This window comes from Penicillium manginii (assembly GCF_028828005.1).
Source record: "Penicillium manginii strain IBT 31320 chromosome Unknown utg000002l:1.0-5564898.0:1.0-5567710.0, whole genome shotgun sequence".
NCBI lineage: Eukaryota > Fungi > Ascomycota > Eurotiomycetes > Eurotiales > Aspergillaceae > Penicillium > Penicillium manginii.
In genome coordinates, this window is record NW_026643103.1 from 34,134 (window position 1) to 60,831 (window position 26,698).

At 44.9% G+C, this 26,698-nt stretch overlaps 9 protein-coding genes across 9 annotated transcripts; 6 read left to right on the forward strand and 3 right to left on the reverse strand.

Moving 5' to 3' along the window:
- Window positions 1-950: 950 nt before the first annotated feature.
- N7533_001290 (uncharacterized protein) lies at window positions 951-1,711 on the forward strand (the record flags this gene model as incomplete). The annotated part of the gene is made up of 2 exons (XM_057097940.1): window positions 951-1,246; window positions 1,297-1,711. 2 exons carry the CDS (start codon window positions 951-953, stop codon window positions 1,709-1,711), a joined length of 711 nt encoding a protein of 236 aa, XP_056963076.1.
- Window positions 1,712-2,158: 447 nt separating this feature from the next.
- N7533_001291 (uncharacterized protein) lies at window positions 2,159-2,802 on the reverse strand (the record flags this gene model as incomplete). The annotated part of the gene is made up of 2 exons (XM_057097941.1): window positions 2,159-2,467; window positions 2,545-2,802. 2 exons carry the CDS (start codon window positions 2,800-2,802, stop codon window positions 2,159-2,161), a joined length of 567 nt encoding a protein of 188 aa, XP_056963077.1.
- Window positions 2,803-3,694: 892 nt separating this feature from the next.
- Window positions 3,695-5,068, reverse strand: N7533_001292 (tyrosinase family protein; the record flags this gene model as incomplete). Its single annotated transcript, XM_057097942.1, has 3 exons — window positions 3,695-4,424; window positions 4,498-4,583; window positions 4,643-5,068. 3 exons carry the CDS (start codon window positions 5,066-5,068, stop codon window positions 3,695-3,697), a joined length of 1,242 nt encoding a protein of 413 aa, XP_056963078.1.
- Window positions 5,069-15,590: 10,522 nt separating this feature from the next.
- Window positions 15,591-15,888, forward strand: N7533_001293 (uncharacterized protein; the record flags this gene model as incomplete). Its single annotated transcript, XM_057097943.1, has 2 exons — window positions 15,591-15,714; window positions 15,797-15,888. The coding sequence occupies 2 exons, from the start codon at window positions 15,591-15,593 to the stop codon at window positions 15,886-15,888; spliced, it is 216 nt and encodes a 71-aa protein (XP_056963079.1).
- A 1,154-nt stretch (window positions 15,889-17,042) lies between these two features.
- Window positions 17,043-17,309, forward strand: N7533_001294 (Peptidase M20; the record flags this gene model as incomplete). Its single annotated transcript, XM_057097944.1, has 1 exon — window positions 17,043-17,309. The coding sequence occupies one exon, from the start codon at window positions 17,043-17,045 to the stop codon at window positions 17,307-17,309; it is 267 nt and encodes an 88-aa protein (XP_056963080.1).
- A 2,068-nt stretch (window positions 17,310-19,377) lies between these two features.
- On the forward strand, window positions 19,378-21,616 carry N7533_001295 (uncharacterized protein; the record flags this gene model as incomplete). The annotated part of the gene is made up of 12 exons (XM_057097945.1): window positions 19,378-19,466; window positions 19,519-19,552; window positions 19,611-19,979; window positions 20,032-20,146; window positions 20,204-20,282; window positions 20,355-20,479; window positions 20,542-20,743; window positions 20,799-20,876; window positions 20,949-21,077; window positions 21,138-21,285; window positions 21,352-21,430; window positions 21,507-21,616. 12 exons carry the CDS (start codon window positions 19,378-19,380, stop codon window positions 21,614-21,616), a joined length of 1,557 nt encoding a protein of 518 aa, XP_056963081.1.
- Window positions 21,617-21,872: 256 nt separating this feature from the next.
- N7533_001296 (uncharacterized protein) lies at window positions 21,873-22,428 on the forward strand (the record flags this gene model as incomplete). Its single annotated transcript, XM_057097946.1, has 3 exons — window positions 21,873-21,928; window positions 21,986-22,067; window positions 22,195-22,428. 3 exons carry the CDS (start codon window positions 21,873-21,875, stop codon window positions 22,426-22,428), a joined length of 372 nt encoding a protein of 123 aa, XP_056963082.1.
- A 579-nt stretch (window positions 22,429-23,007) lies between these two features.
- Window positions 23,008-23,814, forward strand: N7533_001297 (2-deoxyribose-5-phosphate aldolase; the record flags this gene model as incomplete). The annotated part of the gene is made up of 1 exon (XM_057097947.1): window positions 23,008-23,814. One exon carries the CDS (start codon window positions 23,008-23,010, stop codon window positions 23,812-23,814), a length of 807 nt encoding a protein of 268 aa, XP_056963083.1.
- A 235-nt stretch (window positions 23,815-24,049) lies between these two features.
- Window positions 24,050-25,741, reverse strand: N7533_001298 (trehalose-6-phosphate synthase; the record flags this gene model as incomplete). The annotated part of the gene is made up of 5 exons (XM_057097948.1): window positions 24,050-24,119; window positions 24,178-24,520; window positions 24,581-24,954; window positions 25,032-25,401; window positions 25,450-25,741. 5 exons carry the CDS (start codon window positions 25,739-25,741, stop codon window positions 24,050-24,052), a joined length of 1,449 nt encoding a protein of 482 aa, XP_056963084.1.
- Window positions 25,742-26,698: the final 957 nt, after the last annotated feature.

The following is a 26,698-nucleotide window of genomic DNA, read 5'->3' on the forward strand; positions in this document are numbered from 1 at the left end:
GAGGAATTTGGACCATGCCAAGGAGATTGATTTACAAGCGTTTGTCCAAAGTATCCTGTAGCGATCCTTCGTCTGAGCGTGTAACAGCTGCAGGGGGCGGTTTCATCTGCTAGATGGGGCCAAATTGCTATTCGAGTAAAGTCTGCCTCGGCCAGGATTAAATTCTTCCAATAGAAAGTGACAAAATATGTACATGCCCCTCAAAGCGCCCTTGGCGGCTGTCAAGCTCACTTGGTTAAATCTTGTCTTTTTTTGATTTCTGTTGGAAGGTCACGATAGATCTCAGATTTTATTGGCTAAATCTGAGTAAGCGCTGTACTCCTTTTATCAATTTGGATGTTACATGAGACATTTCGTTGTATGATACCATCGATCCTTCACCAGGAAGAAAAACGTGTTTGTATTCAACTTAAGCGAGTTGTGATTACCCAAACCGCCGTCGAAGCAATCAAAGTCCATCATGAAGCGTTTCATGAAAATGGTAATTTCATACGGAAATAAAACATAGATGATTCCTTTGACCGGGATGATAGCTAACAGGCATATATAGATCAAGGCTTCAGGTATAGATTACGACTTAATCAATGATAACGGACACGGAGTGACCTTGCATGGGTTGCCCCGTTGGTTCTGGACAATGCAAAATTTAGTTTTCGTCGGCGTTGGATTGAACACCGGCCCGGGGTGACCTAGGAGGCTGAGCGGAACCGCCTCATTGATGTGCATCATCACCCTGCATGTACCCCTCCTCGTGACAAATAAATACATCATCCAAGTTCGGGGCCCGCACTGTGCACAGCCTGAACAACTATCTTCTAGGTCGATGTCATATCTTCTCCAAGATCCGGACCAGCCACTCTGATTCTCGAAGATCGCAACTGATTTAATTCTCGCTTTCTCCCATTTCCTCTCATTCTTTTTCTCAATATCTCACAACAAGAGATAACAACATGGCTGCCACAGATGCACAGAACCTCGAGAACCTAGTGAAAAGAGAGCTAGCCTCTCCACCGAGCATATCGCTGCAGATTCTCGGAGTACACATGAATGGGGAACAAAGTGAAATCGACTTTGATCTGCGGATCGAATACCCAAATGAAGCGAAAATAAAGTGTGGAAAGCTTTTTACCAGAGATCAAAATGAATTCCACTCCTGGAGCCAGCAGCAAGACCCCGAAGGTGATTTTCTGGCAATTTCACGTGGCTGGATTGAGGCATGGTTAGGTGATGGTGATGAGAGAAAAAGGTACACAGTCTAAATCTATCGTTAGGGAAATTCGACTAACATAAGAAAAGCTGGATCATCCAAAATTCATGCTATGTCCAAGAGAAAGATCTCACTGCTATTAAAGGTCATCTCGAAGCACTTGCACGCAGAACTGGATATGGCGGAGATGTAACCTCTATGGTCCACACTCCGCTCTTTGAGAAAATTATCCCCGAGAGCACTGCAGTACTTCAAGTGGAATGGACACCTGATAATCTTTTCATTCCTATGGACAATGATTGGAACTCTAAGGTAATGAATGCAATGGTCGACAAACGGAAAGGATCCATATCCTTCGATGAGCCAAAGCCATCTCATGGCCGTTCGCCATTCCGCAGAGCCATGAAATTGAATGATACAGCCAAGCTTGTGTCTCGTGATCAAAACAAGGATGGCGCAGAGTATACAGTGCTGAAGTATTCGAAGTGGGGATCTAGTACCTGAGAAGAGAAGCAGGAACTTGGAGTTCCCGTGTTTCAACGTCAATTTATCCTATCAATGTGCAATTTCTGTATGAGCTTTTAGCTCTCTGAAGATGAATTATCTCTTTTAGTAACAAATAACAGTTTTGGATTTATCTTTAAGCGCAGCAACGATGACTTTTACGATCTACTGTTGCACAATGCCGTTGCATTGCACTTATCTTTTATCTTTCTGAACCATAACTGCTTGCAAAGTTGCCTACTTTCAGTCTCACCTGATTTGATCTATTAAATTGCCGTTCAAGCTCTCACAAAATGTAATAAATGCTAACTCGACTGAATTACCTGGGAAATAGATACTTAAATGATGATTTTATCTCATTTCATCCCCTTGTGTACATTCACAAAACAGCAACGAAACATTCAAAGCAAAAGAGAAACAAGCGCAGAGATCCAGTGAATCCCTTAATCAACACTGGTAGGGAGGCAACTCATCTCCGGAGTGCTCAATCCCAACTTCAAAATTGTCCGCGGATGGATCGAAGGCATACCCACACTCGCCGTTACCAACGCACTGTTCAATAAGGGCATGATGAACCCGAGCCCAATCGTCTGAGTCTATGGTAATCTGCTCGCACTTAGCGCAAACATAGGCGAGGCAGGTTCCAAACCTTGCCTCGTGGCAATAGCCAGGGTCCACCAAAACATTAGATTTGTAGTTTTTAAGCTGGTCTGCCAGTCGCTTGCAGTCGTCCCAAATAGGAGGGCTTCCGGGGTGCTGTTATGAGTGTTAGTCAAACTTGACTTGAATTGAACTCTAGGATCTGGGACGGTATTTTGCTATTTAGCACTCACTCCCGAGCAATCTATGGTCACAGCTCGCTTTTGAAAACCGTTGGATCGAGAATTCAATGTCGTTGAAGACGTTTTAGTTCTTTTATCATCGCCCTTGGGTCGGTTTTTGATGTCCCAGGTAAAACCCTCTGGAAGCTTGGGAATATCTTCAAGGGTGGATATCTGGGGGCGTCCGCTAGAGCGAGTGGTTGGATTTGAGACAGCACTGCCAACACCAAGTAGGGTTGCGAAAATGACGGAGTTAACAAGTAGTCTCATAATGAGATGTTTAAGATAGTCTTGAATAGTGAAGTTCAATGTTGCTCTTTGTGAAGATTTGATCATTCAATTTTTTGGACTTATATACATCTTGCAGCAGTTATTACCTTCGTATATTGCTACGAGCTATGCCGCAGGTAGTAATTATGTTGCTTATAATACAGGTTATACTGTGGGTTATACTGTGGGTTATACTGTGGGTTATACTGTGGGTTATACTGTGGGTTATACTGTGGGTTATATGGATGGTTGTATGAATGGTTATTCTGCGAGTTGTACCCCTTGTTATATTAAAGGTTATACTGCGGCATACACTCCTAGTAACCTATCATGATATAAGACTTCTCGAGCCTAATATAAGAAGTTCCTATTTTCCTCATAATCTGAGTATCATCATTCTCAGATCCTTACTATAAGAAGCCTTTTGAACCTTTCTTCAACCAACGGAAATAGGTATCAACTCTTCCACAATGCGTCTTGCCCTGAACCTATCCGTCTTCCTCCTCATTTCCGGAATTGTAGCAGCTTCTGAGAAAAACCACTGTCACAACACGTGAGTCCTATCGGGAAGGAGTGTATGGAATCTACCACTAACATCGATATAGGGCCGATCCCCATGAAGGCCTCCCCAAGAACATTTGCATGTGCCCGGATGGTAAGTACTATCTCACAGTCTTATTCAATTTTTGGTATTTCTAGACTTTACCATGATTCTCATGATCTCTGTAGGTCGTTGCTACAACGATATAGATGGTGGAGTTTGCGAGGATTTGAGTGAGGAGACTGTTTGTATCACGTAACTTCGCCAGACCTATCTTTCTTTTTGAATTTACATACTATTGTACTTTGCTCCATCTTGACTGTGAGGTCACCAATAAAATATAGCATAGAATCATACATAGACATAACAAAATGCGCTATCAATTGTGCTCATTAGATCCCCCATGGCAACAGGACCACCGTTTGCATAGCCTATGTTGATAAAAGTATCCAGAGTAGTGTTAGCAGAGACGGGCTGATTCAAGAAAGTTTCGGTTCCCGAGATGGCATTTTGACGAGATTTCAAATCCAAATTCTGCCAGATCCACCAAATGCGATCGATCATGCCATGGTGCTGCCAGAATGCTGGGTCGCCGGGACTTACAAAGCCGTCGCGCCCTGGATCGCCGCCTATCGCATAATGGCCACCACCATGGACACCAATGGATCCAGAACCTGGCATTCCCTGCATGGCCATCTGAAAGCTCCATATGTCATTGTTATTGAGAATTAGCTCTACAATTGCGGTGTAGTTGTTCCATTTTTGCAATATTGCAGATGTCAGATCCCGTTTCAAACAACGCGGATTGTGATTGAGAGGATTGGCCGTTGTACTCACGTTGCCGCCTGGAACAAGCAATGAAGCCGGGCCTAAATTGAGCTGGTAGTTTTTGAATGGACCAGTAGTTACACAGCCACCTCCGCTGCCCCTAGGAAGATAAATTGGCGCATAACCCTTCAAGGGCAACATCACACCCGGTTGATTTGGAATGTACGCTCCATTGCCGGACATTGACGTATCACTCCCATCGAATATTGGGGAAGTTTCCATGGCATTGACATCAGCGCCCCAGTCCCAAAATCTGAGATGAGAAGCTGGGGTGTGAGTGTGAAACAGGATTAATCTATCATGGCTCGGGAATCTATCAGACTTACGGATAATCGCCAGTGTAGCCACACTCCGTTCGCAGAGCTTCCTCAAAATTGTATATAAAGTATCGATGCCAGGCTAAAAAGGTACCCTTTATAGAAATACTTAGTTATGGTTCCAAATGTTTCTAGAATGTGCATTAGACTATACTGAGTAGTGGATTTGTCCTGTCTGGTTGATGTGGGTAGCCACAAAGTCATCATATCTTGTTTTCGCCCCAAGCGCAAGCCTAGGAGGCGTGCGGGACGGGATTTTCTGCAAACATAATACAGATTTTATAAAGTCTTTCTTCTCCTTAGAAGAAAACGCTCTCCAATCCCGACGAAGTCTCAGGGTTCGCGAAGTACATCCGTCTCTGTTCGGGGGTCTATAGGCGAGGCTCTCACAAGCAACAGAAAGGGCAATCCTAGCCAGCTGTTCTAACTGGATCTGAGCCTTCGCCATCGAAGGTAATGCCGCTGTCGGCTTTGGAGGAAGTGGTAGATTCGCCGCTTTGAAATCGCAAAATGGAGCTGGAATTCCCCATGTCTGCAGGATAAAGAGACCCAAAATAGCGTGAATGACAATCATGACCATGTTGATATACTTGTAGATGAAGGCAAAGGGGAATCCCGACGATCTATGCAGCCTCCTAGATATATGCGCTGGTTATTCGATTGCACCAAAGTCAATCAATGCTTATCTATCTGCCATGACTAATACAGCAATAAATATACTGCGATGCTAAAATAAATTATTCCAGCTTGTTTCAAACGAACTTTCGCAATATGGTGGATCCGAACTTATTTTTTATTATCATTGGCGAGGACGGCTATCCATAATGATGCATTGATTTTTCTCTCTACTTCCATCTCCCATGCTGTAGAACTAGGAGATGGGAGTCATACAGTACAACTACCTGAGCATCATCCGTACAGGAAAGTCAACAGCAACAAGCAGGATAGTTTTAATTCCAGATAGTCCAAGATGGCTTTGGCTATTTCAAACTCTTCACTTTTGTTGATACGAAGGATGGTAAAATACCATTAGGCACGGGATTATTCAGCATCTACTCCATACACCCCCTTGCATATGTTTTTCGTATGGTAAAGAGAATCAATTAGGAATATCGATGTCGTAACACGCCAATACCAGCCCTTCGGGACATGTAGGGCAGTCCCAGCAGCGACATCAAGATAGTTCGTACCAGTACCCATAAATCTAATAAGGCCAATGATGATTAATAACTCTTCTTCTCAAATACCCACTCCCAGAAGTCGGCCGAGTCACATCATCCGCCAACGCTGCTTACGATGCAGTGTCATCTGTCACACTATACCCGGAATCGAGTGTTCCTCAATGGACTTTCACATGCTAGGACAACGTTACCGACAGGCTTTCTAGCCGACGTGTCATACACTCTTTGTATTATCGGTGTTAGTTTTGTGAAATGCAAACTGCCCAATGGACCTGATCTAGACATCTATGGACCTACCCTGAGCCTATAGTTTGTCTCCTTCTTATATTCGTATTGAATTTATGGAATCACCTGGGTTAAATATCACATCTAGAAAATTCTTCCACTAATATCACTCACTTCTTTTCTACTCCAAAACGCTGACAGATAATCGCAATCTCCACGGTCAAAGCTCATACAGCAATAGCTGTTTCTGTCGCTGGCACTGCGTACGTAGTCGACCGGCTAGTCAAATCTTCGAAAATATTGGCCACTAAGCATACTACTGAAAGCTGGTGTCTGAGCTACCGCCAGAATTAGGTTCCTTGTGCTACCAAACCAAGATAATACGGACAATGGAAAGTAACCAAAATTATTCAAAAGAAATCCCGCCACCATCACTTAGAGGCGATCTCCATCACAGAATATACACTCGTTCAACAGCTAATCATATTGATGACAAGCACTTAACACAGTATTATGTACAGATCAGGAACCATGGCACGCTGTGTTATGTAAGCTATGCAGCTGGGGTCGCGCATGACTAAAACTGCATGATGAAATTCAATATGCTCTCGAAGCTCTGTCATAATCCGGCACACATCAGCAGCCCGGTGGAGACTTTACGCAGCATACTACATGTTGTGCGGAGAGGGCTATAGAACAAGCTTTCCGAACTGAAAACTCCTGGTGATCCTGCCCTCGCACGGTTTGAATTGCACAGGGAACATATTTTTTATGCTGCGAGCTTTAACTTCTTAGCCATCGGACTGTCTAGCAATTCACCGCCAAGTAAGATCCTTCGGAGCCTGATTCCAATTTTTACAGCATTGAAGAATGGGCAATTGCAGCTACGCTACCCGCTTTCCGCGAGACAAAGGGCACCACAAACATCGCAGAACACTAATTTTTCGGGCAGCACAAATTTAATTGAAGCTCGAGTACGAGTTAATATGACGTGGAAGTTACTTCACATATTATTATATAAGGAGAAAGTCAGGTTTCCTTTCACTCTGGCCACACAATTGGTCCTCCGCACACCGTGACATGTAACTTCAAGGATACTATTGACATGAAGTCAGTATGGCTATGAACAGGGAGATAAAAACTCGAAAAGCGTCATGAAGGAAGTAAAGTGAAGCATACGCAGCACATCAGACGCAGTGCATGAGGCCTCCAAGCATTTGTTGAGAGCCTTCACATATGCCTGACTCGGACAGGTGCATGAAGTCTGGAGATAAGAGCTACATCCTGCCGCAACAGCGGCCTGTTCATTGCATTCCCGCTGATTTTCAACTCTTTTGTAAGCCTTTTTCTGTATGCTTCACTACATTAGGAACACTCACCAAGCAAGTAGTCATATTCTGAGGGTTAGTTTGGTCTTGTCCCACTGCAAATGAAGACAAGACAGCGAGGGGGGAAATGGCTGAGAGCCTCATTTCATAGAAGAGTTGAAAATTAGTATTATGGGACAAATTGAAGTGAACCGGAAGGTAACATTGGCATTGACACCTCCGAGTGGGCGGGCTAGGTCTCTTAAATATTCGCTACTACGACTTGAGTGCTTTTCTGACATTGCAATACTAATAGCAAAACTTATTGGTCAGAGGCTTTTCTCAAGAATAGAGTTTCTCGTGGGATACTGATGGGGTTCCTTGTTCCGGAATCATGGGGAATTGCGTCGATGGAGGTGTAATTTTAAAGAGGGCTGAAGGAGGGATTACGGATCGGATATCTGTACTTGAACTTCCAATCCAATACCTTAGCCTGCGAATCACTAAACCGAATGATGATAAGAGCGACGGGGTATAATTTGATTACGACATAATCGTTGCTTAACAACAGTAAAGCATAAAAATATGAATATCATGAACATGCTAAGGCTTGTGACCTTGAAGAGTGCACAGATTATACAGTTTTCTTGGTATGGATATGCATGTGTCAACTCTAAGATGGTAAAATAGTTACTGGCAAATAACTGACTAAAAGCAGTTATGATATATCGACTTATATTGATAGATCCTGACAACCTGGCATCTACCCCAAATCCACCAGTTACGACGTACCCCATGAAAAATAATTCACCAATTTCAACTATGCCAAGATAATATTTCTACACATTCAACTACCTGTTACACACTTCGCTAACTGGTCACGGTGAGTGGTTAGATCTTGGGTAAACAACTTACCAGTTGTCCTCTGTGTTGTTGGTCGTCTGTGATATCTATCACTCATACTCCTTAAGTATCAACTCGTAATCGTACCGTTGCTATGCTAAGCCTTATACGGACTCGGATCCTATTGAGTAACTTCGAAGGAGGTGTTAGGTAGTACACTAAGTAGTTTAGTTCGAAGAGCTCCCCTACTTGTCGTGTGTTTGTCATAAGAGATGAAACTATATAAAGAGTAATCCAAAAGGTATACTACAGTAACTTAGATTAATTGATCGCGAAGAACTAAATACATATATGGTTAAGTATTTGTATATTATAGTGGGGATTTCGATCTCAACATCGGAGTCAGGTGACTGGGGCCTTAGCAACAAGGCTGCCATTTGGTTTCGAGGGAATAAGTGGCCTGCACTCTGTGAATGTGGTGGTTTTGTCTCTTCGTGATCGACCCGTCAGCTTGACAGACTGCCAGCGAGTATTCCCATCCTTCAATAGTTATTCTATCTAAGGATAGCTACTTACTATATAGACTTAGTAGTGTAGTGTTGGTGACGGTAGAAAGAACGCCTGTTCTCGCGTCACGCTAGCCGTTTCATGGTCTAATGCAGTATTAGTTGGCACGGGGAGTCAGAGGCTGATTCCGGCCGCTCGTCGCGTGATCTGATCCCTTCGTTCCTTCCCTAGGAACGGTTGGCTCTCGGTGGCCCATCTGTAGGCTGCGGGGGCCATCTTTTCAAGTTGGACTTTTCGTGAGCGACGGTCGGGAGGTGTTCCGTGGGGTTTTTGACCATTCTTTCCATGGACAAGGAATTTCTTATTGTCACCCACACTCACACTTTGAACCCGTAATTTTACCCGTGTCTTACAAATTTATGCTAACACAATGAAGTCGAGTAATGGAGAACCGTCCCAAAACTGCTCCGCCCACGGTGGCGTTGCTTGGCGTTAAGCTCCGGTGTGTAAGAACAATACAGTCACGTGTCAATGGTAAAGGAATAATTTCCAACAGCGATGGGTCTAAGTGGGCAAGGTTAGAGAAACAATCAAAGAGTGAAGATGGTGACAAGTTTCAGGACGCACTGTACACTATCCATAGATTCGATACTGCACAGTCCCGACTCGGATCCTGTCAAGGAGAAGACCCCCGACGATTAACCGGCCTGAATCAGGACCCAGTTGAGTTTGTACCATACGACGCTAGTCAAGCTAGTTTCACTAGCCTGAGATGATCGGTAAGATCGCCATCCAGGGTTCCTTAAAATGTATGTCTATGAGACAATGGATTACTCGGATTCAAGTTGAAGACCCCTGCAGCCGCAGAGTACTGCTGCTGGGAACCTTGCAGTCAGGTACCATTTACTTATATTTGAGTAACTTAATGGGAGCCCTCTCTTTATGACGTCCTCAGTTCCTAGATTTTGAGCTGAGCACTGTTGTTGCAGATACTTGGGATTATTGATCAGCGTGTTTAGTGGGGCCGTATGCAGGCGTCAACAATGTCCGAGATCGTGCGTGAACCGCATATTAAATCATGCCTCGTTTAGGATTGGTCCTGTGAGGTGGAATAAGGAGTTACGACTGTTGATTGCCGGCCAATCCACTCCCTATGAAGATCATAGACTACATTAGGCCTTTTGCATATGGAGAACTGCCAACGCAGCTGATATCTTGCCAACTCTCGTAATTCTCCACTCAAGAGTTTGGACCTATCCTAATGGTGCCAGCCAGGTATAAGATGCGGAACTACCAATTTATTTCCGGCTGATCCTTGAAACACACTCTTTCTCTTTACCTCTAAAGACAGAACGTTCGACCTTTTCTCAACTGAGCCCAAAAAATGCAGCCATTTTATTTTCTGATGACCCTCTTGTCTGCCACAGCAATGGCACTACCTGCCGAAGAGCACCGCTCTAATGGTTTAGCTGAGCGTCAGGTAAGAATATCAATCTTTCGACGATGTCAGGGCTAACAAAGTGACCGACAGGTTGTAAGTGATGGTGCCTTCTGCCGACGAATGATAACCACGTGACCAGGGCTAACAGAGTGGTCAACAGGATGTAAGTGATGGTATCTCCTGCTGAAGAACGATGACGGTGCGACCAGGGTTAACAGGGCAACTGAAAGGCTGTAAGTGATAGTATTTCCTGCTGAAGAATAATAGGTGTGAGACTAGTGCTAACAGAACGATATATAGACTGTAAGTGATTGTACTCCTGCTGGAGAAGGATAACACACGACCAGGGCTAACAGAAAACGACCGAAAGCTTGTAAGTGATGGTGCCTCTTGCCGAAGAATGAATATTACGTGACCAGGGCTAACAGAGAGTGACTGATAGCCTGTAAGTAATGACACCTCCTGCTGAAGAACGATATCTACGCAACCAGGTTAACAGAACAACCGAAAGTCTGTAAGTGATAGTACCTCCTGCTGAGGAATGTTAATTGTGAGACTGAAGCTAACAGAGATGATCAACAGATTGTAAGTGATGGTACCTCCTGCTGAAGAATGATAATTTTGAGACTAGGGCTAAAAAGGCGATATATAGCAAGTAAGTGATTGTACCTCTGCTGGAGAAGAATAACACGCGAATAGGGCTAACAGAGAGCGACCAACAGGTTGTAAGTCATAGTATCTCCTGCTGAGAATGATAACACATGACCGCGGCTAACAGAGCGATCAACAGAATGTAAGTGCTGGTATCCGCTAGAGGAATGATAATTATGCGACCAGGGCTAACAGAGCAACCGACAGCTTGTAAGTAATGGTACTTCCTGCTGAAGGACGATGACATATGGCCGAGGCTAACAGAGTGCTCAACAGGATGTAAGTGATGATACCTCCCGGCTGAAGAAAGATGACTGCGCGACCAGGGTTAACATAACAACCGAAAGGCTGTAAGTAATAGTATCTCCTGCTGAAGAATGATTATTGTGTGACTATGGCTAATAATGCAATCTACAGGGTGTAGGTAATTCCTATCAAAGAACAATAACCACATAATCAGGGCTAACAGAGAGCAACCAATAGGTTGTAAGTTATGGTACCTCCCGCTGAAGAATAATAATCGCGTGAACACGGTAGGGCTAATAGAGCGATTTACAGAGTGTAAGTATTATTACCTCCTACTGAAGAACGATAATCGCACGACCAAGGCTAACAGAGAGCGAGATAGGTTGTAAGTGATAGGACCTTCTGCGGAGGAATGATAACACGCGGCCAAGGCTAACAGAGCGATCAACAGAATGTAAGGGTTGGCCTGCTGACAAAAAATAGCCGTGTGGCTAGTGCTGAAGCTAACAGTTCAACCAACTAGTAAATTCGAACGACTTTGGGCGCTTTGGGTTACCAACGATCAAGGTCTTCTCGTTTCCTGTCACGTCAGATCTTCGGGCGTCTTTTGTCGTTTGGCCTTAATGTGGGTTTTCTCCTTCGGTTTTAGGTTTCCCTACATTTTTCTGCAAATGCAAAGGCTGTGAACATAGTTCTCGGATTATTCTTGTAACCTAAGAGCTCCCCAAAGTATGCTGAAACCTGGAATAGCAAAAATATGTTTTATGAAGAGCCAAATTAAGTAAAGCATCTATGGATTGATGAATTTAGCTTTTCATGATGCTCTAGTCCCACTTGAGACTAATACCCAAACTCAGCCCTAGTCACATTCTATGCCTCCTTCAAGAGAGACCCTCGGGGCCAGCCCATTACAATTTTGAAGCCCCTGGTATATAAATTAGGATATAAATTAGAATTATAGCGTGGCCTAGGACATCTGTTAAACTAGCGATCTTGATTGTATTGCGACTAGAGTAGATAATCTGATTCTCCCACACTTGACCAATGGTCAAGCCATGTACGAGCTACCAGCCAGCAGTTTCCAAAATGCCCTAGACTAGGAAGACTGGCATCTGTGGGCAATATTTGTCGAGCCAGAGGCTGAAAACGCCTACTCAGACCTTGTAGAGAATATGCTTGGGGTCGTGCTTGTTGTCTCCTGAATCACAGCTTGAAATCACCTTTCAAATGGCATCAAAATTCAAAGTAATTATACTCCTCGATGAGATTTTAGTGTTTTTGACGAGTCGAATCGAGCTCCACGATACAGTACACAAACACAATCGCCAAGTCACCTTTTTTCCCCGAAGGTCGAGTATTTTGGGGAACTACGTTTCATGAGCTGAAGCCAGGATATTCACTCACCCTCCGGCGGTGGACTAGAGCAAGACTTGCTGACACATAGGCTCTTCGGCAAGATCAATCCCCCCCCCTTCGTCCACCTTCCCCTCAGTTCACTCTCAGTCCCTCACTCTAGTATAAAGATAAAATGTAACTATCGGAAATTGATAGAATATATGAAATGGGTGGTCCAGCCAAGGAAAGATGCAACGACTACTCTAATCCTATCCATATGCTGTGGGACGAAATTGAAGCTGCTCGTCTTTGCTGATAGAAGACGAGGCTATGTGAATGGAATTCATATTTTCACAGGAGCCTCCCCAGTGGAGCTCTTTCATTAAATGTATTGCCACTAAGAAAAGACTATCATTATCTGCAATATCTAGCACCATAAGCCAGCGCCCACTTCGTGCAGATCATGGTGCGACACTCGTATCGGGGTTTAATTGAATGGGACCGGTTGTGGTCTCGACTGTGAGCCGTTTGCCCCGCCCAGCCCCTCGCGAAAGATCGACAAGCCCTGTCTCGTCATCGTAAGTCCAAAAGTTAGAGGGATCGTTGCCAATTCGTTCAATCATCACAGTATTTTAATTTTGATTCCAGGTGACGGATACTTGCAGGGGAGAAAAGGTACGGGGTCACTATCGAGGCTAAACAAACAAGCCCGTTTGCCGAGGGATTGAGGAGGGCCGTGCAAGGAAAAAGTCCACTCCAACTATTTCGACTTACAATACTCCCGATGTTAGCAGGCAATGCCAGTTCTACTTGGATTTTTCACGAGACTTATCATTTGTATCCATGAAAAATCCGCAGCACACTAATATGCATTTGAACAAATCTTGCTATTGTAAGCTTAAAGTCCCCATTCACTATTATGTGTCGAAATTGCTTTTTTGAACCCACAATACTATATCTTGACCTTAGGATATATAATTTCAGTGTAGTTCACTTTAAGTAGTAAGGAAGTTTCAAGATTCTCTCATAGGGCACCTAATCTTGAAAGTTCAAGTTTGACCCCTAACTCCGAGTCGTTCAGGAATTATTAGAGGTAGTATCAACCTTGGAATCAGGTGCGAACACGAGGCTCAATGTCTAATTTAGGAGCGCCTAACTTCATTGAGGTGCCCCCACCAATTGCCAAGCCAGCCGGAGGAGTGCGAATTTCCCTTGGTGGCTATTGTTAAGGTAGCATCCCTCCGGCATATACGAATGCCTCGCCGATGACCATATTGACGAGGGTCCATCGCCAGAATTGTAACACTTGGTAGATCCTTTCATAAGAAGTCACGGAGCCATATGGGACCGAGATTTCCTCTTCCTTTCAACGCGTGTCCGTACAGTCCTGCAATCGCAATGATACTACCATGCGTTATCAATTAGTGTCGACATCTAGATATCGATAAAGGCACATATTCTTGTCAGTTCTGTACTTTTCAATTTTCGAATTGAATTTTCCAAGAAGTGCACGAATGTCGTCGTAAAACTCGAGATTGCATTCAAAAGTATCACCCCATTCTTCAATAGTTTTAATGGGTGCTTCGCGATCTTCAATCAAAGTGTCCAATCCTTTTCGGTATGCTGTAGATATCTTCCAGATCCATGGCGTCTTAGAGAATTGTCTAGCTGGGGCACGGCTATGAAAAAAAAAAGTCTTCTTTGATCTGTGGGCCAGAAATGCGCCGGTTGAAATACGATTCCAATAGAACCTATGAAGATGGGGTGGGGGGTGGCGGAGGGGGCGGAGTCGGAGCACAAATAAACGAAACTTGATTGTGGTGCGATTACAGAGCCTATTCATTGAGAACACTGCTTAGAATCCAGGAGGGTAATTCCTGGGAGGTATGCCTTGTCTAATTTCAGGGATGAGTTCCTAAATGTTAAATATCCTTGCTCTTACATCTCTTGAATTTTCTTTTCCTTTATCAGTACTTTCTCTGTTTAAGCTTATAGAGAGATTTCAAATTGAGGATCACCGTGGGCCGAATCTCGGTCCGCTGTGTTGGCCAGTCCAGCATCGATCGGAAGAATAAATCTACACGCTGCTCGCACAAAAGTTGACACGACGTATCTCACTAGCCAATATGTAAAGGGGAACGTGGATGTAGATCATGCATTCCAAAAAGGTAAAATGGAAGGATGTCTCGCGAAGTCTCGCCCGCGCTGCGAGGCAGCTGACCTAAAATCGAAGCCTGTGGCCTGAAGCTGTGGTAGTGGATGACAACCAGGAAATGGTGCATGCATACTGATATCTGGCAAGGCGAGATGTTATTGCCTGGTCTGGTGCCTGAGGCTCCAGGCCTGAACAGCATTGAGAAATGGTGCTTACTAACTAGTAGAGAATCGAATAGACCAGTTTCCTACTAGGTACTAGTAGATTGAATGAAGTGGAATCATCTGATCGGATCTGTTTTAGGTCAGCTGGCTTATTTAGTTAGGTGGCTTATGTAGTTAGGTGGCTTATGTAGTCAGCTTGGAGATGTTGTCAGCACGACTTGGCGCAAAACTATCATGTCAAGCAATCAGTATCCCTGATGGTATTTTACCTACTGGATTCTGTTAAGTCTATTAATTCTAAAATCTCTAGAAACCAAGGTATCGAAGGCAAGATCTCTTTGCAGCAATAGTTATATTTTAATACTAGGTAGTTTACAAAATGTCAACATTCGCCCAAGCCTAGTGTCCCCAAGTCTAGAAATTTACGTTGATACACCCATCCTCTCATAACCCGACATCTAGTTATTAAAAATTCAAAAGGATAGGAATCATAGGAAGTACATTCTTTCAGCTCACCCGCTTCGAGATTACGTAAGGTTGGCAATCCCTACTGTGTGCTGATTTCATAGATTCCTACTGATCAGCCAGGAAACTTACATCGGCAGACTTTCCAGCTCCCCGGAATATCCAAGAGGGAAATTGGTCAAAATCAAACATGTTTGTGAAATTGCACTAGCAAGGGGGGGACCTTCATACTGCAAAGAGTAAATGGTTCTCTGCCTAGATCTGATCTTTCTAGGCATGGGGATGCTATGCGCTGAACGCTGGCAAATGATACAAGCTCAGCTCATAAGGCCGGTAATCTAGCTCGTCCTTGGCACATCTGGGCATCTTTTGAGAAAATCTATTTGATGAATTCTATTTGTAGAGTCACCGCAAGAGCATGGATAGGACTCATAATAAGGCATCCCACTTGATTCACCTGTTTGAAGTATAAGTATCAGTACCATCTATCCCTATTTCTTTTAGACCAAGCAATTCATTCCAAAAATCCTCTCTAAAACACAGTCACCGGCCCAACAAGAATTTCAGAACTACCTAGTAAATATGCTCATCAAAACCATTATCGGTCTTTCCCTTCTTGGCTATGTCAACGCCGACATCCAGGTATCTTTGATCAGTACCGGCGGAGTCAGTATTCCATACAATGTGGACTCTACTGGAAGTTGCTGTAAGCCAAATCTATCAATATATTTTCCCTCCCAATTACCAATCTACACTCATAGAAGAAGATAGCTGAAGAGTTCTAATAGTTAGCCTTAACGGCGGTACTCTCGCCCAGTTCAACGACAATCTCCAACAAATGGTGATTCCGAGTGGCTACGAATGCACAATCTGGGAGTAGGTCTACATTTCTGCTACTTAGCCAGCCTATCGGGGTGGAATCTAGATTGGGGCTAATAGTAGCTAGGAACTTCAATTGCAATGGAAAGCACACCAACTCTATTAAGGGATCTCAGCATATTTCTGACGTCTGCGCATCGTCTTCTCGGAACTGGTCTAAATTAGCATCATCCTTCAAGTGCTGCAAGTCTACTTCCACTGGAAGTTGGTGCGCAGGAAATGTCCCAACCTGTACTTAAGACATCTCCAGTGCTCCAGTGGTGACAATCAGGCTTCCAGCTTCTAAGCTACTGAATCGGCTCGGTAATATAAGCTTTTCAACAGTATAGGATCTCTCTCAACAGATTTCCCCCACTTGACTCTTTTGAAATATCAAGCAACTCCTTCCAGGCTGTTTTGTTATGATACGAGGCTGCCACAGGCCAAGAAGAAAGCCGCAACATGGGAGATAGCTACGGATTGTGAAGTATATAAAGAAAAATCAAGTGAAGTGCAGATAAACTTTTGTGGTGACTTGGGATGATTGGAATATTGTGTAGTAACAAACAAAAAGTAGTAAAAGTGAGGGGAAAGAAGAGAGGGATACTCTTATTATAACCATACGATCTTAGATAAAACTGAAGTGTAAATGGAGTATTGACAAAAGCAATCAGCTAAGGATAGAAAGCTTCACGCAGGTGTTTTTAGTTCTTTTTTTCGGTTGTGTTCTGTCAGATATTGATTCGAAGGTTGTGGATACTTACGGAAATGCTTGTCGTGATGTTCCTGGAAGGCGCCCGGTCTCGGTGAAATGCCTGGGTGCCCAGGTGTGTAGTTCTGGATCGAACCTCACGAGAAAAATCAGAAAGATAGTATCACCCTCTCCCAGCGCGAAAGAAATTATACATTCAGCATGCCTGACAAATCTCCTCAACCTTCTGCTTTATTCAATGTGACAGTTGTCGAAGACTGCGTTGCGTTGACACAGATTCTGAAGAGAATCGACTCCTCAAATGTCACGCTATCGGCGACGCCGGACGCCGGCGAGAGCGGAATCGTCGACTACATATCTGCATGGCTTCAGCATCGCGGTATTGAGCAACATAGGATTGAAACTGTGCCTCGTGGTCATCTATTGTTGGTGTGGTCAGAGGAACGGGCGGCGGAAAGTCGCTCATGATCAATACCCATATCGACACCGTGAGTTTGAATAGCTATGAGTTCGAGAGTCTCTTTGGACACACGATGGAAAAGGATGGAAGCCTTGTTATCTTTGGCAGGGGCGCATTGGACATGAAATCCGGTCTCGCTGCGGAAATGGCAGATGTCGCGGCGATCAAGAAAAATCAGGTAACTCCCTTGCACGGAGATGTCATACTCGCAGCGGTCTCGGATGAAGAAGACGCGTCTCAAGGAACTCAAGATCTTATCGCTGCCGGCTGACGCGCAAACGGGGCTATCATTCCAGAACTACCAACCGCGTGCTCATTACCGCCCATAAAGGCTTCGTCTGGGTTGAAGTCGATATTCTGGGGACTGCGGCCCATGGGTCAGATCCGGCGTCTGGTGTAGATGCAATTCTTCGGCCTGGTTGGGTTCTCACTGCGCTAGAGGAGTATCAAAGACGGCTCCCAATCGATGAATTTATCGGACCGTCATCCTTGCATTGCAGTTTGATCAATGGCGGCGAAGAGCCCTCTTCCTATCCAGCGAAATGCACTGTTACCACCAAAGTACGCAAAATTCATGTCCAAGCTGATGACTCTATCCTTCGTGACATAAGCTTTTTGCTTCATGAAATTGCTACAAGTAAGCCTACCTTTCGCATTGAAAAACCGCGGATCACTTTGTCGCGTCCGTCACAGAAACTTCCATTCGATCATCCCTTTGTTCAATAGGTCGTAGAAGCGGCTCATAACGTCTACGGGAGCTACCAATCCATGAGAAGTATGGCTATCTGGTGTGATGCTGTCCTTTTGGGTGCTGTTGGGATTCCGACTCTTGTGCCAGGGCCAGCAGGTCAGGGATTACATGCAAAGGAGGAATGGGTCGATGTAAAAAGTATACGGGAAACTGCGAGTAATTTGGTGCAGCTCATCGCTGACTTTTGTATATAGAGGTTGCTTAATATGTCCACACTGGTTCAAGTTCCAACTTGAACTTGAAGGTTAAAGCAACAATCAGGTTCACTGTTATTCGGCCAATTATAGATACCCACTGGTAGTGTGTATTCAATTGGAACTTGAAGTAGGCCCAGGTCCTTTTTTTACATCTCTCTTATCTTCTTAAAACAGCAAGTACCTGACTTCACATGCTACTATTCCAATCGCTTGAACAAAATCGGACTACAGTATCGAAGCTACTGCTTTGATAGTCTCAGGCACAACTGGCATGGTACCTAGTATAGTAAGATAGGTAGCGTACAAGCTTCTTTCCAACTATATTAGGCAACTTAAAGTTGCCACCTGGCACCACACATAATGTTAGTACCATAATACCAAAAGAAAGCAAATGAGTCGCCAAAAGAACCCCTTGGCCAGTACAAATCTAACAGAAATATAAAGTACTAGTTGGCATCATGGATTAGTTGGTATAGTGCTCACGTAGTAGGGCTTTCTGGACAGCTTAGACACTCATTAAGAAGGTACTCAATTGAGGAAGCTTGTTTAGCAACCTGCTCTGCTTTATATGGTATCTAAGGTGTGAAAAGAACACTACATCTGCTGCCCAGTCTACTCACTAATGGTTTTACTATTCGAGCTTGAAGTGAGATAGTATTCAACTGAGATAACACACAGACAGTTTCAATTCAAATTAGATTCAAAGATTTAGGGGCCTGAATTAATTGTATCATATCGATCAATACAAATCACTATTCTCCATATTATCAGTTATATCTTGGGCTTTGCCAGTTGGGGAATGTCCATGCGAGCATTAGCGCTTGTGATTTTCTGCGAGCCAATTACCACTCAATAAAGTCGACATCCTGTTTTCTGGGCTACCTTGATCTTCAATTGCCATTATATGAGTTACCTAATTGGTCAATTCCAATTATAGTGGACTGCGGACATTAGTCCGTTGAGAGTGAGATACGTACCCCACAAATGGCTACCCCACGGGGAATTAAGCCAATACATTCAATTTGACCCCCTAGGTACAACTATATCAACTGAATGTAGGAAATGGATTTGGAATTTGGTTAATTATTCAACTTCCATAGGTGATTTCACTATTCATTTCACTTCAATCATATCCTTTTATCATTATCCGTGACAGTACCTCGACTTTGGCGACCCTTACTTCCATTGGAGAGTGCTCGTTGATGAATGTGAAGTCATATCTCAACCCGTTGCAGCCAGTCATTGAATCAGAGTGCTCTCTCCTCATTCCACTATTTTCGATATTCCGTCTTCTCTTTTTGCACTCCTTTCTGCGCTCTTGATTTCTTTGTCTACCCCTACCCCCTCTTCTGCTCCATACATTACAATCCTGAACAGAACAGAGGGACAAAATGTCAATACATCACAAGTCAGGCAATGGCGATGACAAGCTAAATCACATAGGTCACAGCGGGGAGCTTAAGCAACAGTTTTCCTTCCTGTATATTTCCCCTCGGTCCCCAAAAGTAACACTATATGGCTGACAGGAACAGATCAATGTTAGGTTTAGCATTTGCCATCTTGAATGTAAGACACACCAAACATACCATCAAGTCTATCATGATTCTCGGTTAACAGTACGAAGTCCTGGACCGCATTATCAACAAGTCTATCCATTAGTTTACCCTCAGGCGGAAGTTCCAGTGTTGTCTGGGGTGAGCAACGTTTCAAAGTCCAACGCAAGAATGATATGCTCATAATCTGGAATCTAGGGCTTATCACAGCTGGAACCTGTAGCCTATGTATGGCTACTTCGCTTGCGGAGTTTCTTTCTGCATATCCGACAGCTGGAGGGCAATATCACTGGGTTGCACTTATATCCTGGGAGAGCTGGATGCCAATTATATCATGGATAACTGGGTGGGTAAACTGCTCTGGCTGGGTTGCCTTGGCAGCTACTGGCGGCGTCCTTGGAAGCCAACTGATCCTGGGCATTGTTTCCTTGGTGAATCCAGTAAGTCTCAACCCTGTCTTTTTGGTCTACCTGAACTCAGAATTGATTTTAGGCATACCAATTCCAGAACTGGCATCAGTTCCTGATATACCTTGGTTACACTTTTGCTGCTTTTACCATGAACGCCATCGGTAACAGTCTTTTGCCCCATTTGACCAGAGCTGCGTGTAGGAAAGACGCTCCTTCCTTTGAATTATGGTCAACTGGTGCTGATAAATGTCTAGTTATTTGGTCGTTGAGTGGATTTGCCATAATCTGTATTGTGGTACTTTCTTGCTCGGCTCCAGATTACAACTCGGCAGAGTGAGTTGGGTTCCCCTTTGTCCTTTTTTTCTGGCTAGAGCTGCACACTAAGATATTCACCAAATTTTGAAGATTTGTCTTTCGCGATTTTGTCAATCAAACCGGGTGGCCCGATGGGGTTGCCTGGTTGCTGGGACTTTTGCAAGGAGGCCTCGGTGTCACTGGGTTTGATGCAGTGGCTCATATGATAGAAGGTGGTTAACTCTCTCTCTCAGTTAAGATTGGAGTAATTTATTCTCGCTGTTCTGACGCCTCACAGAAATCCCTTACCCATCCGAAACAGGGCCTCAAATCATGATCGCTTGTGTAGGAATTGGGACGATAACCGGGTCTATCTTTCTTGTCGTTCTTCTCTTTGTGGCTGGTAATATCTCGGAAATCACCGGTTCTGCGGCAACGCCGTTGCTGGCAATATTAAGCCGTGCGACTGGGAATACCCCAGGGGCCATTTGTCTGTTGATGTGAGAAACTCTCCCTGAATCTCACATATTATCGTTTTTTCTAACAGGATACAAGGTTCCCTATCATTTGTGTCCTTTTTGCGGCAACGGCTATCATGACAACGAGTAGTCGCATGATATATGCATTTGCTAGGTGAGAGAACCGTGAAACTTCAGTACTACTTGTACTGCTAGTACTAGTATTAATCCAACGCATTCCTCACAGAGATGGTGGACTTCCCGCCTCATTCTTTTTCTCTCGGATTCACCCCAAACTTCAAGTCCCTCTCAATGCACTTTATCTCAACCTGGTTCTTGTTGTCATCTTCGGAGTCATTCTTCTCGGATCTACCAGGTGTGTACTACTTTCCCTCCATTCTGTCCTTCGATTGAAACTCATTCATTTCTCCTATAGTGCTTTCAACGCGATCATATCAGCCTCGGTGGTGTTACTAGATCTCTCATATGGGATCCCAATTGCAGTCCACTGCCTCCGAGGACGCAACATGCTCCCTGAGAGGCATTTCGTGCTTCCCAATCTTCTTGGTTGGGTATTGAACATCGTATGTTTGAACTTTATGGAATTTACTTTTTTTCTTGTCAGTAAAATGCTAAATACTCTCTGGTAGGTTTCTTTATTATACATCAGCTTAACAACAGTTCTTTTCCTCTTCCCGCCCGAGCTACCTGTTACTGGCAGTAATATGAGTGAGTCACAACATTTTCTCAATATTCCTATCAACTTTTACTCTCTAGTACTAACCGTGAGCCACTATTATTGTAGATTACTGCGTCGTGGCATTCGGTATCATCTTGAGTATCTCGACCATCCAGTGGTTTGTGGATGGGCGAAAGAACTACTCAGGACCCCGAGTGGAGGTGATTCCGAGGTAGAAATATTGGATCGGATCGAGGTATTAAATGGATGTATCTATTTAATTCTGTTGTTCCCCAGGAACTTCCCCTACGTTTATATATTTTATATGCTTTTTATACACTTTTATAGTTGCCCTGGCGGCTTTCCCAAAGCGGTCCGGTCCGCTCATGTCAGCCGCCCCCAAATTCAACTTGAACTTCCAACTCAACTTCTTCTTCATCTTCAACTTCAACTTCAACTTCAACAACCTTGGAATACATCACCTTCACACAAATGTCTACCCCCAAGCCGCAAACAACATACTTTTCGAACGGCCAAGCGCTCGAACGGTGACTCCTCTCTGGCCTTTTATCTTCTTTGATCTCCCACTAACGCGTGCTCCACAGACCCCCGCTCACCGTCCGCGTCTCCCGTTTCTTCAACGATGCCTACAGTTTGCTTGGCTTGTATACCGTGAGCCTCTTCTCGGTGAGTGAAGCTGCTTCCTTCTGCGACCGATCTTGTTCTTTTCCGACCGGCCCTCTCCCCTCTAGCGTCGCGTAGTACGCGTTTTCCAAGCTTGTCTTTCGCCGATCGCTAATACTCGATCTCGCAGCTCGACCCATACGGCGCTGCCCAAAACTCCCAGTTCAACATTCATCGATCAAGCACTGTTTCCGGTCGACGTGGTCGCGGCCCCAGCTCTTACTTCGGTGGGGGAGGAGGTGGTGGTGGTGGCGGGGGTGACTCTGGCCCTGGTTACGATTATGGTTCAGGCTGTGGTGGTGGTAGTCGGCGCATTGGACGGGTGGACGATGTACGAGGACCAGAGTGTGGCAGTTGTCGTTAGACTTCTGATCACCTCGGATCATCTCTGATCATCTTCGGCATAAAAAAGGCAGCTGCGTCAGTCTCCGCTATGCCATGCTATGCCATGTCACCACCATTTTACTACGATACCCGAAATGTACTTGTTTACTCCGAGAGGTGGAAGTGGGATACGAGGTTTACCTGTACCTGTTCAATACCTTCGCATGCAGCCTTGTTCTTTTTCCAATCTCTGTGATACCATTATCCACCATACACTCACTACCACTATCTTCTTCCTCATCCATGGATCAACCCTTCCACCGGTTACCATATACAGTATACTAGTCTATAACAGCACCTTGGTATACTCATTCCCGGTTCATTTCTGTCTCCAAGACCATGATTATTCTAGTAATAATGAGATATAATGAGCTAGCATAAACCTCACGTGATATCCCCCTCTTTCCCCTCTCTTTGGTTACAATTGACGTTGACATGGACATTCGCTTTGACATGGACATTGGCGACCCAGGGAGCTTCTGATTCCTTCAAGTCATCCTTGAAGATTTTAACAACCATCCACCTCGCCTGTTCAATATTGCTCCGCGAAGATACCATCATGTCGTCCGTACCCTCCACCGACGCCGAGTGGGCGGCATTAATCTCCAACGTGCGCGAGAAGGTCCCCGAGAGATGTTTATCCCAACCAATTATTCCATTACAAGTCCCTCGCATGATCGATCACACCCTTCTCAAAAAGCCCATTCAACCGGAAGATATCGATACTCTATGCCAGGAAGCCATCGACCATGACTTTGCCACCGTCTGCATATGGCCCGAATACGTCAACCGCGCCGCAACCTATCTCCGCAACGCCCCTAAAACTGGTATCGCTTGCGTTGTGGGCTTCCCAGAAGGTACTCACGACACCGCCGACAAGGTACAAGAAGCCCAGGAGGCTATTTTACAGGGAGCGACCGAGCTGGATATGGTTATCAACTGGCCAAAGCTAAAAAACGGCGATTATACCTCTGTCTTTGACGACATTTCGGCAATACGCAAGGCCGCGCCTCCCCCGACCATTATCAAGTGTATTTTGGAAGCCTCTCAGCTTACGAAGGATGAGTTGATCGCTGGAACCGTCATATGTTGCATAGCCGATGTGGAGTTTGTGAAGACCAGCACAGGTTTCAAAGGGGCGGGCGCCGATGTGAATCAAGTCAATGTCATGCAGCTCACCGCGGAGGCCTGTGGGAATAATGATATCAGAATTAAGGCCAGTGGAGGGATTCGCACGGCGGCGGACTGTATGCGCATGATCAAATCCGGTGCTACGCGTATTGGTACCAGTGCGGGTGTTCAAATCGCGAAGAAATTGGATGAGGGTGAAATTCTCGAACAAGGAGCAAGCCATACCGTCGCCTAAAATCAGATATTCCAGAAGTCTTCCTCGACTACCTAGCTCAGAAATAGGACTCGGTCCCAAGATACCTCTGGGGAAAGGGGGAAAGAAGACTAAGTTGGAGGGTCGTGTATGAATTTTAACCGCATCACCTCTTTCCCCAATTATCTTTTCAGTAACTCTTAGAAACTCTAGCCTTCATGTACGAACAAGTATTATCCTTGATCCACACTACCCACCGCGGTGTATCAGACAGCGCTCAACAAGGCCTATCAGGTCGTTTACCTCGTTGGGAAAGCCTCCCAATAAAAGTCTCTCCCCATTTGGCACTAGATGGACCCGGTTAGTACAATTTATGCAGTCTTGAGAACATATTCGAGGTCTAACCTGGTATTTTTGTTCACAAAGTCCCGCAGATATTCATACTTTCGCTTCCGCTCAGCAGGGTCCAAATTCAAAGCCTTAGCAATCGATTCTGACATTTCAGTCGTGTTGGCTGGATGGAATGGAATGCTTCCATCACGCATGAAAGTGGCCGCTCCCGCAAACTCGGACAGGACGAGAACCCCGTGTCTCTCTGCCTGGCACGCTACATATTCAAATGACACGAGGTTCATTCCATCACGGGTCGAAGCGAGAAGGCAAACATCCGCAATGGAGTACAGAGCAACAAGTTCTGTAAATGGGACCGAACGATGCATGTATAGAAGCGGAGTTCCTTCGGGGGTTGCTGGTCAAGTTAACATTGGCATAATTTTGCACTTCGGACTTCTAGTTGGTACCAACGAACCATATTTCCCGTTAATCTTGCCCGCGATGGTGCTGAGCTCAGTTTCCAACTCTTGATATTCCTTCACATCTTCTCGGCTTGGAACCGCAACCTGTATTAGAACCACTTTGTTCCGCAAGTCAGGATTGTCTTCCAGGAAGGCGTCAAATCCCTTCAGCTTCTGTGTAAGCCCTTTGATATGGTCAAGTCGGTCCACGCCAACAATGACTTTCACCCCTGTGTATCTCTCTTCAAGCGATTTGATGCGAGCCTTCACTTCGGGCTTCTGCAGGGTATCGGTGAATTTCTGCGGATCAATTCCTACAATAAACTTGTCAGTGCACACCAGTCGATTTCGGTATTGAATCTGATTTGGAATTTCGGTTCGTGCACCACTAAGAGCGTGAGGAGAAGCAAGGATCAATAAATCGCAATTGTCTCAGGTGGTACACCTGGACTAATCAGTACTCACAGCAAGCTAGCACAAGTTTCGATAAAGTTCTGCTTGTACTCGTCCGTGTGGAACCCTATGAGGTCACTTGATAGTAACCCCTCGATAAGATATTTTCGAACGGGAAGATTTCTCCAAAAGTCACCAACAGGGAAAGGAGTGTGCAGAGAAAATCCAATGGCGCAGTGTTTGTCCTTTTCGTGGAGTCGGTTGCGGAGTAGCTCCGGCAAGAGCATCAGATGGTAATCATGCACCCAGATCAGAGTACCAGTCTCGGCGACATCGGCAATCGAATCAGCAAAGAGCTCGTTCACACGTCGGTAGGCTTGCCAGGGTCCATCGTCGAATATCACACCGGATTGGTAGTGTAGAATGGGCCACAGGATACGATCTGCATTTTGTTAAGGGGAGACAGTCTGAATTTTCTGCACCAACTTACTAGAGAAACCATTATAATGCTCATGAGCGAGATCACTGTCGAGAAAAATGGGAACTGCATGGTGTTCACTCAGGCTTTTTTCCACGTCGGCTCTATCCTGGCTATCTTTCACCTCCAAACCGGGCCATCCAAACCACTGGAATTGAGTCGATTTGCAGAGACCTGATAGAGAGGTAACGAGACCCCCGCTGGAAAGGGAAGATTGAAAGGTTCCATCGACTCGTTTGATAGAGAGTGGTAGTCGGTTGGACACGATGATAAGGTTCCGTTTGGAATCACTGGTGGACCTCATGCTGGAAAGTTGAAGTTTGGTTGAAAGGGGATGGATACAAGTAGCAGAACACAAGAATCCTATACCCAGGTGGTCAAGTTGGATAGTTTAACCTTAGTTATATTAGTATTTGCTTGGAAGTTCATCGGAGATACTAGGGATTGGGTACTACTAATAATGCCATCCCATATCTACGGACCGATAATTGCCTCTCGCCGCGGATATGGCGAAGTATACGTCAGCATGATCACAGGAGGTTCCAGACTTTGTTGAGCACATTTGATCTTATCTGGGCGTTTTAGATGTCATCATAATATTACTGCTATTATCAACCATGGATATTAATAGCAATTAGGGGAATCGGGGTAGTATTTATGGTCTCCCAGGTTCGGAATGTATTGTGTTTCTACTTTCCCTATATTCCCACCACCTTTGCCGGAAGTATATATCGGGTATACTGGGCAACTCCAAGGTCCCAAGGTTGAAGCTAGCTAGGTAGCAGCCGTCAGAACCAGACGTTAACTTGAAATGTATCACCTAGAAATAACTAAGAGCTCCATGGTATGCCACTGGCAGTATAACTACAAACCTTGGAATACTACTACTGTTGTAGGGAGTACTGAATATGAAAACTGTTGTATGACCACGTGACCTGCCGCATTCGTGACTTCCCAAGTTCAACGTCAGCTTCACCTTCACCTTCAACTTCACCTCTACTTGGTAGTGTTCATTAATCTTCGTTTTCCACTCATATAGCTGGGTGACTCCCGAGGTCTGCCAGTGCTACCAGTAACATTGGGACTCGTCTCTGCATCTTCATCGACACCCTTCTCTCCGCTCCTCCAATCACAATCCACTGCCGCAGCGCCTCTCCCGCACTGACGTATCTCCACTGCCGCGCAATCTCTCAATCTCCCGTTCTGGACACGGCATCAGTTTCTCTCTGATCGCTGATCTCAGATACAGCCTTGGAAACAC